The sequence below is a fragment of the Bubalus bubalis genome, chromosome 10 (assembly GCF_019923935.1).
Source record: "Bubalus bubalis isolate 160015118507 breed Murrah chromosome 10, NDDB_SH_1, whole genome shotgun sequence".
NCBI lineage: Eukaryota > Metazoa > Chordata > Mammalia > Artiodactyla > Bovidae > Bubalus > Bubalus bubalis.
In genome coordinates this window covers 61,390,485-61,403,455 of record NC_059166.1, presented here as the reverse complement: position 1 = coordinate 61,403,455, position 12,971 = coordinate 61,390,485, and the positions used below count along the sequence as shown (strand labels likewise).

Below are 12,971 nucleotides of genomic sequence, written 5' to 3'. Positions count from 1 at the left end.
AAACTGTAACTCACTTGTCCCTAGCTATCGTACTTTTTATTCAAAAATAAAACATTCAAAAAAAATTGCTAGAGAAGGCTAGTGTGCACAAACGTAACACATGTATATTCTTAAACAAAAGAGAAGGTACACATTCAGAGAGTCCTCATTAATGCCATATGATATTTTTCTAATTATTTATGTTATTTTTTAGTAGTTTCAAAAGGAATAATACTGACAACATCCTCTACCATGTAGAGTATAGGCGTTTGAAAGGAGACCACAAAGACTGAAATGGCTCTAACTATCTCCTAAATTAAAATACTTCTTAAGGTTTTCTGATGCACTTAAGGAAACAAAGTGCTTGAATATGGGAGATACAGCAGTTAGTTGTCTGAAGGTTGTCTGTGGCCTTGTTAAGAGAAACACAAATGTAAGGAATACTGTAATTGATGCCATTTGGGCAGCTCAGAGGAAAGAGAGTTTGAATCTGGATGAAAATGTCAAGAAAGGGTTTGTAAAGTAAGTGATATCTGCGATTGTCCTTGAAGAAAAGCTTAACAATGAAGATGGGAGTGAGGGCTTCCTACACAACAGAAGCCATGAAGAAGAACAGCCGCAGATGGGCAAGTGTGCCATGTATTCAAAGGGAAAAAAATTATAATTTGGATGGAAGACAAAAAACATAGGGCAGTATAGAGAAGATGAAGAATTACCAAAATAGTACATAATGACTATGCTTAAAGACTTTGGTTCAAACAAAAACATGTATAGCAATAGCCAAAAAATGGAAGTGACTCAGGGCCCATCAAATGATGAATGGATAATGTATCCATGCAGTGGATTATTATCTGGCCATTAAAAGGAATGAAGTATTGATACATATTCCACCATGACAAAAATGTTCTGGAACTGGATAGTGGTAATGGTTGCACAACATTGTGAATGTCCTAAATGTCATTGAGTAAAATGGTGAATTTTTCATGATGTGAATTTTGCCCCAACTGAAAAAATAAGACTTTGGGATGTTTGTAGAAAATGAACTTGATTCAGAAGTCATGGAGCAGAAACTGAAAGTTTTTGAGCCAGGTAATGTCAAGGTTTGAAATGTGTTTTAGAGAGGTGTATCTAACTACATTATGTAGAATCAGAAGAGCAAGAAGATACTATAGATACTGCAGTCAGAGTTGTGGGGAATCTGTTGATAAGTGTAGGGGGGGGTAAGTCCTAATCAGTGTTGGCAATGAAAATGGAAAAGTAAGGAGGTTAGTTATAAAATTCACTTTAGAGAGGAAATGTATTGGACCTGAAAACTGATATGACAGAAAGAGGCTGGCAGACGTATATTAGTGAGGGGTGTTCAGAGGCCAAAACCAGGATATAGAACTTGGATAACAGGAAGAATTGTGCTATTAATAAAAATAGGGAAGTTAAGTGGGGACATTGGACAAGTTTGGGTTTTGACACGGTGAGCTTGGAGTACACCATCAGGGTTGGTGACCATCACCTTGGGACCTGGCCATCACCTTGGGACATAGCTACTGGAGGAAGCAACTCAGTTCTGTCAGCCTCATTTCCTTGCTTATGGCCTTTGTGAGATCCAGGTAGTTTTTTTTTTTCTTAGTCAAACTGTAATTTTATATTTCACATCTCTTCTGGATTCCAAGAGAAGCATGGTAAGAAAAATGGCTTAAAAGCGATAACAGGACTTCTGAACAGAGAGGGGTCTATCATGTAGGTAATAAAAGCCTCTGCTGTTTTTTAATGGGGTACCATGTGTTACCTCTCTTTAGTCGGGTCTGAGCCTTTGCAACCCTGCGGACTGTAGCTTATCACAATTCTCTGTCCATGGGATTCTCCAGGCAACAATACTGGAGTGGGTTGCTATTTCCTCCTCCAGGGGATCTTCCCAACCCAGCAATTGAACCTGTGTCTGTTATGTCAACCTGCGTCTGTTATGTCTATCTGCATTGGCAAGCAGGTTCTTTAACTAGCACCACCTGGGAAGCCCTAATGGGGTACCATAGCCTTCCTCATCTGTGTATCTCTTCCTCTTACACTGAAGAGGAAGGAAGAGAATACAAGAAAGTTAATTCCATGGACATTCACATTTGCCTCCAAAAAATAGCTTTCCCTGGAGAGAGATGGTAAAATCAGGTACCTACGCAGTCCAGTTCTGAAGGGTGTTCACTTCCTTGCAGATGCCTTCTGTGCTTTCTTATTATTAATATTAGGTAAGAATGGTCAAGATTGCAAAGAGAAGGGCTGCCCTGTTCCTTTATATTCTGACACCTTTCCAGCTCTGTAACTGGAGAGCCCATGCAAAGATGGGCTCCATAAAGGACAGAAATGGTATGGACCTAACAGAAGCAGAAGATATTAAGAAGAGGTGGCAAGAATACACAAAAGAACTGTACAAAAAAGATCTTCACGACCAAGATAATCACGATGGTGTGATCACTCACCTAGAGCCAGACATCCTGGAATGTGAAGTCAAGTGGGCCTTAGAAAACATTACTACAAACATAGCTAGTGGAGGTGATGGAGTTCCAGTTGAGCTATTTCAAATCCTGAAAGATGATGCTGTGAAAGTGCTGCACTCAGTATACCAGCAAATTTGGAAAACTCAGCAGTGGCCACAGGACTGGAAAAGGTCCGTGTTCATTCCAATCCCAAAGAAAGGCAATGCCAAAGAATGCTCAAACTACCACACAATTGCACTCATCTCACACACTAGTAATGCTCAAAATTCTCCAAGCCAGGCTTCAGCAATATGTGAACCGTGAACTTCCAGATGTTCAAGCTGGTTTTAGAAAAGGCAGAGGAACCAGAGATCAAATTGCCAACATCCGCTGGATCATGGAAAAAGCAAGAGAGTTCCAGAAAAACATCTATTTCTGCTTTATTGACTATGCCAAAGCCTTTGACTGTGTGGATCACAATAAACTGTGGAAAATTCTGAAAGAGATGGGAATACCAGACCACCTGACCTGCCTCTTGAGAAACCAATATGCAGGTCAGAAAGCAACAGTTAGAACTGGGCATGGAACAACAGACTGGTTCCAAATAGGAAAAGGAGTACGTCAAGGCTGTATATTGTCAACTGCTTATTTAACTTATATGCAGAGTACATCATGAGAAACGCTGGGCTGGAGGAAGCACAAGCTGGAATCAAGATTGCCGGGAGAAATATCAATTACCTCAAATATGCAGATGACACCACCCTTATGGCAGAAAGTGAAGAGGAACTCAAAAGCCTCTTGATGAAAGTGAAAGTGGAGAGTGAAAAAGTTGGCTTAAAGCTCAACATTCAGAAAACGAAGATCATGGCATCTGGTCCCATCAGTTCATGGGAAATAGATGGGGAAACAGTGAAAACAGTGTCAGACTTTATTTTGGGGGGCTCCAAAATCACTGCGGATGGTGATTGCAGCCATGAAATTAAAAGACGCTTACTCATTGGAGGAAAAGTTACGACCAACCTAGATACCATATTGAAAAGCAGAGACATTTTGCCAACAAAGGTCCGTCTAGTCAAGGCTGTGGTTTTTCGATTAGTCATGTATGGATGTGAGAGTTGGACTGTGAAGAAAGCTGAGCGCCGAAGAATAGATGCTTTTGAACTGTGGTGTTGGAGAAGACTCTTGAGAGTCCCTTGGACTGCAAGGAGATCCAACCAGTCCATTCTCAAGGAGATCAGCCCTGGGATTTCTTTGGAGGGAATGATGCTAAAGCTGAAACTCCAGTACTTTGGCCACCTCATGCGAAGAGTTGACTCATTGGAAAAGACTCTGATGCTGGGAGGGATTGGGGGCAGGAGGAGAAGGGGATGATAGAGGATGAGATGGCTGGATGGCATCACTGACTCGATGAACGTGAGTCTAAGTGAACTCTGGGAGTTGGTGATGGACAGGAAGGCCTGGCGTGCTGCGATTCATGGGGTCGCAAAGAGTTGGACACGACTGAGCGACTGAACTGAACTGAAGAGCCCAGCAAGGATTGCTTCCCCTCCGAAACCAAACTCAGGTAGCTGGCTGCTTCAATGTGGGGGCTGACAGATCTAGTAGATGTCTGATTTGTTACCTTTTGAAGTCCTCATACACTGTAGCCAAACCATTCTAGGATGAGATATCCTTCCTCCCTTCCTCTGTCCACCAATAGTCTTATATATACATACTAAATTATACAGCTTCACACCAATGCAAATGCAAAGCGAACTTGTTTTCAGTAAGACCTGAAATTCCTTTCTCTAAAGGAGTCAGTGATATTTCTGGCAGTACCAAAGCAGACGTTTAAAATATCATAATCTTTTTTATTTTTGCAGTCACCAATGTTATCTTTTACTCAAACAAGAATCATTAGTGAATAATTGGTTAAAACAGTTGGATGAATAGTCACAGGGACTCAAAGCACCCTTACAGATTACGTATTGAAGACAGAGGGGAGAAGTGAACAAACTTAGTCTCACCAATAATTAGAAAGCTGATACTGCATGACTCCTAATGTAATGGAGAAGTGTACAAAATCATCTGTGTAGCTGTCTTTCAAAACTATCTTCACCTAAATCTAATCATGTGAAAACAAGTCCAGGATAAGGGATATTCTTCAGGGCAACTAACATGGATTCCTTTTTAAAATGACATAAAAGAGAGAAAAGGTGGTGGTGTGGAAACTGTTGTAGATGAGAAGAGATTAAAAAGCTGTGACATCCAAAGGGAATGTATGATTTTTAATTTGATCTTGGATTGGGATATACATACCTCTAAAGGACTCCATTGGTTGGACTAGAAATTCTGAATATGAACATTATATTAAATATAATAAATATTGAAATTATTAGATGTGGTCATGGGTTTGTAATTGTGTAGGAGAAAATGTTCTTATGAGATAAATGCTGAGGGATGTATTTAGAAATGAGACATTGTTATGTCTATAACTTAATCCCATATAGTGAGCAAATGATCATTTAGAGAGAAAACAAAGATGGCAGTATATTAGCAACTAACCAGTCGAGTTGGAGAGCAAATGGGTGTTCTTTATGTCCTTTCAACTAAAAAATTTTAAAAGAAAGTTAGTTTAAGATGAGAATCTTATTTTTTAAATTGTTATTCTAAAACATAACTGGTAGCATTGGAGAAGAATAACATGATAAGTAGAGGTGATCTGTCTCTAGCAATTTCTGCACTCCCTGCTGTGGAATATTATTTTTCTGCTTTTCGAAAAAGGTTTTTCCAATCCAGTTTTCAAGTCCAGATAATAGTAGTTAGAAACTGGAAGCAGTTCATTTTTGTCATCCAATCCTTCTTTGTTACCTGACTTATAAAAAAGCATTTGTTTCTTAAAGTAAAAGACCCCATTGTATATCCATTACTTACCAACAGGGAATCTATCTGCCTTTGGTCTGCAGAGGCTAGTATATAAACGTTTTGGAATTAATCCCTCTGTGCATCCTCTCAAGTCAGAGCACTGGCTTTGTTTTCTCTGGTGTGGAATATTGTTTTGCAGCGCTCACTGTAGCTGTCAGAGGAGGCCTTCCGTGTCATGAGCACTGGCACACAACTTGTCTGTTTTCACATTTTTTTTTTAAGATAAAACAAGGTTCAAACCACACATTCTCTGTGAACTGCTAAAGACCAGGAAAAATTACTTTCTTTTCTATGACCTGGATTGACAAGAAGCACACCTACAGGAGCCAAAGGATGAGTGAATCCCTTTTAAAGACCCAAGTAATGAAGCCCTCGGGGAATTGGCGTGCATGGCAGAATTTACAGTGGCTTCTGGAGATGAACAGTGTGGCAGGAAAAGGTTCAGGACTGCCGGCTGTTGAAATACAGTCTGCATTTATTTTATATCAGCCTATTTTGGGCCCCAGTGAGAAAGTTATTTTAATATCTTGCTCTGCTAGAAATATACATGGTAAGTGGCAGATGTCAAAAAAGTGGGGGGGGATAAAGTTACAGCACTGCATTCTCCTTGAGACTTACAGAGTTTATATAGTTGTTCCCTTTTTAGCCTTTGAAATACCCTGATGCATACAGAAGCCGGATGATAGGCATAGTCCACATCAGTGATCCTCAAATGACTCAGAATTCAGGGCTAGGGTATTAAGGACCTACACGTTCAACAGGCTGCCCAGGTGATTCTGATACAGCCAGGCCAGTACTTGGGAACACTTGGTCTGACCCAGTATGCTTATTTTACAAATAAGAAAATGAAGATCCATGTAAAAATTTAAAATTTCTTGAGGTGTTATCCTATTATGAACTTTAAACCATATTTCCTGGCTCCCAGCATATCCATTTCTCAGGAGGTCACAGTGCCTCTTAAAGTGGTCACAGTTAAGAGCTTAGGTCACCAGTTTCCCTCCATAGACAGGGCCTACTTACCACCTGAGGTTTGGAGGTGCACATTTGAAATCTGAGGTCTCATGACCTCCATTCAGGCTCTTTTCTTTTCAGTCACTGTTATCAAGGTTGAGACTCTTAATTACTCTAAACCGCTGCATCTATGAGAGGCTTGGTAGATTATTTTTCTCTGTTCTCTTCTTTTGTTGAGTTTCACAAATTTCTTGAATTTATTTTTTATAGATTCCCATCTTCAGCTTACTTCTAAATAGAAGTTGAGTAATAAAATCAAAATATGGTACTGTTCAATATGAGTAAAAATTATTTTTAAGACAGCAGATATTGACTCCCCATTAACTGAATACTGACTGAATCTAAACACCTAGCTTCCCTAGAACTAGGAATGATATGAACTTTGCTCTGTAAGTCTCCTGAATAAACAGTATATAACCAGCACTTATTAACAAAAAGCGTTTATCCATTTATTCACTCTTTCACCAGATACTGACCATCTCCTATCTATAGGCACTGATCTAGACATGGACTACAGTTATGATCAGGAGAGAAAATGTCCATATTCTCATGGAGCTTAAGTTTTAGAGGGAGATTGTATGTGAAAACAAGATTATACAACCCCCTATAGGAAGAGATATTTATTTGTTCTGTTCCTTGCTGTGTCTCCAGTGGCAGAGCAATATCTAACACCCATCAGGAACACAGTGGACAAGTATTGAACGAATGAGCACCGTCAGATGAAACAAACTATGGCCTTCTGAAATTGTTTTATAGGCAGAAACAATTGGTAACTTTCAATAAGAAATGTTATTTATGTAGGGGATTAAGCCATATGCATTTTTTTTTTCTAATTTTCCGTATTTCATAAGCTCTAAAAGCTTTTTGTGAAAAAAAATTTTATATCAGAGTGTACTTCCAGGTGTGTGTCTGGCATACGTGGATATTAACTCACATAGCAGCTGAAAATATATATCTATAAAGATCTGATTATTTATAGTACTTTATTTTAGAAAATAAATGATACTTTTATGTACAAGCTAAAGCAGTCAAGGATGAAATGGTCTTCACAAGACTGAAATGTTTGTTGTGACAAAATAGAAAGGACATTCAGGTGAGCAGCGTATCAACAGTTACAGTTTGTACAGGTTGTATTGGCTGTGGCTGTCATTGTATGTAGGGTTCTAGTCTCTCAGCTTTCAAACATTTAAGAGCTGATGTTAAACAAATAGGGATTTACATACATGGTATTTCTTTGCCATCATCCCCAGCAAAGCATATCTCCACCATGTAAAAGGTGGTGGCCAATAATCTAGGAATACAAAATAAAATGAGAAGGTTTGCAAATAGCTGTGATTCTATTAAAAAAGAAAAAAAAAAAAAAAAAAAAGGGTGGGGTTTAGCTTCCCCAGTGGCTCAGCAGTAAAGAATCCACCTGCAACACAAGAGCCTCAGGAGAAACGGGTTTTATCCCTGGATCAGGAAGATCCCCCTGGACAAGGGCATGGCAGCCCACTCCAGTGTTCTTGCCTGGAGAATCTCATGGACAGAGGAGCCCAGCGGGCTACAGTCCTTAAGGCTGCAAAGAGTTGGACACCACTGAAGCGACTTAGCTGGTAGGATGGAGGTGGGGGAACTTAGCATGCATGTGATTCTATAAAAATGTTGAATCCTGTACACTTGAAACTAAAATAATATTGTAAATCAATTCTTCAATTTTTTAAAAAAAAGAAAATAGCTTGTGACTGATTAAAGCACAAGTACTTCAAAATAATGGAATTCTCTATGATGATAAGTTTATAAGCAATCTATGTGATGAGACTACTCTAGATGTCTTTATCTGTAAGTAGCAGTGTAGTCACTGTTACTATATGAAGAAACTGATTTTTTTTTTCTGAGACTATTGGGGAAATGGCTTAGTACCTCCAAAAGGAAAAGTCCACCTCCATCGTTGTAAATTATAGTTTCTCTGCACTTTACCCTGCAACATTAAGATATGAAAGGTACTCAACTTTCTAACTTTCAACAAACACCACTTTCAACACTTCTCACATGTCCTTTATGTTAAACACTAAGATGAGAATGTTGAAAGTGCTAGAATGAAGAGGAGGTAGATAGAACAGAAACACAACTAAAAGTAGTGAGGAAATGGCTGAACGTTACAGAAATGAGTTGTTTGATAGTATAATTCTGTGAGGCTCCCAGTTTGTGCATCATTGGAAGAGTGCTGTGCCTGAGAAACCCATGCAAGAGACAACCCTTGCCTGAGAAACCCAGCAAGAGACAAGGGAAAGGACGAACAATTGAAAAGGTGGAAAACTGGTGACCACAGAATCAGCCTCCATGTCAGATATCCCTTAATCCAAAATGAATTTGAGAGACAGGTGAGAATTTGAGAACTTGAAGACTAAGCATATTGTGAAATGCTGCTGCTAAAGTTTTGGTCACAAGCCATGGATTATTCATGAGATCAAAGCCAGTTCATATTTGCATGATATCAAAGTGAGGAGCTAGATCATGAGTGCACCATGCAGATGTTCTCGGGCTCCACACCACGCCTGCAGAAGTTACAGTGTTGGGAGAGAGATTTCAGTGTAGACAGAATTGTTTTAACTTGGGGAAAAGACAAGTCTGTCTCTGGACAGTAGATATAAAATACCTGGGCAGAGAGAAGAATGAGCCTCATTTTAAAGTATCTGCAAGAACCGACTCTTATTCCTGCTGATACATTACATCTCAGGACTAAATTCAAACCCTTCTTAGTTCACTGAAAATCTTAGATCCCAAAAACATCTTTGAAGAACAGATTGAAAACCACAGATTATTTTTTACAATACATAGGTTGCAGAGGCCTTTAGTTTCATTGACATCTTGCAATTCCCAGTTTTAACTAAGTCATTTGTGATGGTGTCAAAAGCTATACATGAGCAGTATCTTATTAGAAGTTGCTTTTTATGAAAATAAGAAAAACAAAATTAGGCCTCTTAGGATAAATTTTTTTAAGATTATAAAGAAGCAAAAAGATTTTAAACTAATGTTATAAAGATCTCATTTTCTCTCATGAAAATAATTGCCCACATTTAGTGTCATTATCTGTATAGTGTCACTTTGGACTCAGAAACAAAATGGTCTCAAGACCTAACCTATGTGTAAGTTGAAGGGCTCTCGTTCTGTGCAGGGGTGGCAGGAGTTTTGTTCTCAAGTCCACAGAAGATGAGCTAACCTACCAGCAAAGACTAACACATTGGTTGTCTCTATCATGTTCAGATTTGATAAATGATGCTTTTGAGTATATGTTTTAATTTCAAATTGTTTTTTAATAACTAAAAATATTAAAATTTGACCTTATATAGGATGTCTCCAGAGAAGGCAATGGCACCCCACTCCAGTACTCTTGCCTGGAAAATCCCATGGACAGAGGAGCCTGGTGGGCTGCAGTCCATGGGGTCGCTAAGAGTCGGACACGACTGAGTGACTTCACTTTGACTTTTCACTTTGATGCACTGGAGAAGGAAATGGCAACCCACTCCAGTGTTCTTGCCTGGAGAATCCCAGGGATGGGGGAGCCTGGTGGGCTGCCGTCCATGGGGTCGCACAGAGTCGGACACGACTGAAGTGACTTAGCAGCAGTAGCAGGATGTCTCCTCACCTCCAGCTTTCTTCCTTCTCCTCATCCCTGGTGACGGTGGGATGGAGGTGGGGGTCTTTTGCACAATACAACATATTAAAAATTATGCCAAAGGAAGTGGGGAAAAAATGAACCCACAGATTGCTTACTAATTGTACAGAAGGAAATAGATCATTACAGTGAAACCATCTGATAGTCACCACTTAAACCCAGTGATCAAATTTATAGCATTACCGAGATACAGGAAAGCCTGACATTTGGTGCCTCCTGAATTGATGCAGTTGAAGTATATAGTATTCCATAGAAGATATTCTTGCAAGAAAGGTTTAATCTAAATCTAAGCAAGCTTCTTCAGACCCAACTTTCAGTTTGTAAGCAAACAGGGACAAGTTAAATGACACAATGAAAAAGTGATAATAATAAAAGAGAGACATTTTATACAACAGCTGCCCTGGTCTCCTCAAAAAGTCAGTTATTTCCATGAAAAAAGCTAATGATTTTTATTTTCATTTCTTAAAAAATGAGGAAAGGCTAGTCTAGATTTCAAAGGCAAAACAGAGAGAAAAGCCAAATGCAATGTGTGAATCTTGATTAATTCTAGTTTGAGAAGAAAAGCTAAAATAAAATATATTTTTGGGACAACTAGAGAAATGTGAGTATGGATTGTATATCAGATGGTATGGCATTATTGTTAGTTTTTTTTTTTTTTTTAATTTGAAAGTGATCGTGTATGAGTTGTCCTATGCTTACGAGATGTTTGCTGAAGCATGAAGGAATGAGGAGTCATGGTGTCTGCCACTATCAAGCCTAGAGTATATATGTGTGCTTGTAGTACTGAACTTTCAACTCTTCAATACGTTTGAGAGTTCTGTATATATATGTATATACATACAAACGTGTATGTTTCACTACATACTATGTAGAGATAGAAGAGGAAGTGGAGAGGGGGAAGAAAGTTGGCTTATTCTTTGAGAAGAAAAGTTCCAGAAATACTAAGTGACTTTTAAAGAACTAATTGATTTTCCCCTCTTTTCTATTTTAGGCTCAAGAGAAAGGAAGATTAGACTATGCTAAGGTAGGTAGATTTTGTACATTCTACACAATTTTATACACTTGTATTTGCTATTTGGTTTTTATTTATATTTGAAAAGTAAAAAAAAGCATCACATTCAAAACTAAGGGACCTTCCATGTGAAGTAACAGGTAAAATAGGATTCATTTAATGGTAAGTTTATTTATTGAATGCCTACTTCTTTCCAGACACTGTGTTAGGTGTCAGGAATATGAGAGTAAACCAGATCAGTTCTTTCATTCATGACATTTACAAACTAGTTGAGGAGGTGATTAATAAACAACTAAATGGATACATAATATAATGTTACCTGGTGGTAAGTGCCCTGAGGAAAAATTAACTGGGTAGGATCACTAACCATTGGTGGAAAGATGTCTTTGGACTATGGAAATGAGCTTTTAGCATCATCAGGTAATACCTGGGAAGCACCATCCAGGGAAGGTTTGGATTCCTAGAGGCAGTAGTTTTCATATAACCTGTGGAGCTTTTGAAAACATACATGCCTGTGTTACCACAGCATCATACCTCTTTCACCAACATCAGAATTCCCTGGTAGGCAGAGCTGGCCAGGGACAGGATGAAAGGGTTTGAAAAAAGGCTCCACAGATCATTTTGACACATAGCCTTGTTCAAAAACTGCTGTGGGATTTTGGATTTCAGTGCACCTGTGCAAGCCTTTGAATACACTTGGGTTTTCTCCTGAGGAACAAATGGAGTATTTTTGCAGGTGTGTGGGATGTATACAGCTGCTTGACTGAAGGAATGTGCTAACCATCTGGTTTTTATAACAGTCAAGAATAGCCAGAACGTGAGCACACCTGTAGTCCAAAGATAAGGAGGAAGAAATGGGACCTGTAAGAGCTCTGCTTGCACTGGGACAGCTGGAATCCCCCCGGTGATCTCTCCAGGGCTGATCTAGAACCTTGTGCTCTCGGCAGCCCTGAAGTGCACACCCATGGTTCCATGCCGTTTCTTTGCCTGAAGTGCAGTTCTTTCCTTCTCTGTCTCACAAACATATGTGTGCTTCAAGAAAAATTAGATTAAGAGCAGTATCTCTATACTGAAGACTTCTGTGTCTGTCACTCTATCTTTGATGTCTGTGCTAAGTCATTTCAGTCATGTCCAACTGTTTGTGACCCCATGGACTGTAGCCCACCAGGCTCCTCTGTCCATGGGATTCTCCAGGCAAGAGTGTTGGAGTGGGTTGCCATTTCCTTCTTAGATGTCTACTTGAGCCTTATACCTAAATGGTCTCCCACAGGCAGAGATGCTCAAAGCATCTTAAACTGAACTCAATATCTTCCCAACATCTCTGGTCACCTTTTCTTTAGTAGACTTTATTTTTTAGAGCAGTTTTTAAGTTCACAGCAAAACTGAGCAAAAAGTGTAGAGAGTTTGCATTACCCCCTGACACCACACAAGCACAGCCTTCCCCACTGTTAGCGTCCTGCAGCAGATTGGAACATCTGTTATGATCAATAAACCTGCATTAATACATCTTTATAACCCAAAGTCCATCATTGACATTAGGGTCTAGTGTTAGTGTTGTATCTCTGGTCCTTATTACTTGTTCTGTCTCCTGATGTTGTCTATCATCTCACCAGTGAATCATGTGAGAAAATTAGAAGTCACTCTCAAATGCTCTTACTCCCTCACCCCTGTGTTCCATGACCAAGTCATACCAGTTTTATAGCCTACATTTTCTTAAATCCAGTCCCTCCTCTCGATGCCTCTTCCATTGCTCACATTGTATCCTGCTCTGAACCACTAGAAAGCCTGTGACTGGTCTCTATGCCTCTCTTTTGTCCCCAAAGATCCATCACCAGCCAGAATGTCTATCTAAACCACAAGTCTGGCAGTTTCATACTGCATCTTAAAATGCTTCCTTGGCTCCATGTTTTCTATAAGGCACATTCAAAGCTTACTAGAGTGGCAT

General features: G+C 39.3%; 1 protein-coding gene across 6 annotated transcripts in view; it reads left to right on the top strand.

The window, feature by feature from the left end:
* The window catches only part of PDSS2 (decaprenyl diphosphate synthase subunit 2), a 284,208-nt gene that overhangs the window by 223,696 nt on the left and 47,541 nt on the right, over positions 1 to 12,971 (top strand). For all 6 annotated transcript variants that reach the window (XM_025294671.2, XM_025294670.3, XM_025294669.3 and 3 more), the window contains one exon: positions 11,006 to 11,038. In XM_025294671.2, the coding sequence (XP_025150456.1) occupies positions 11,006 to 11,038 (33 nt within the window). The remainder of the gene's footprint in view (positions 1 to 11,005; positions 11,039 to 12,971) is intronic.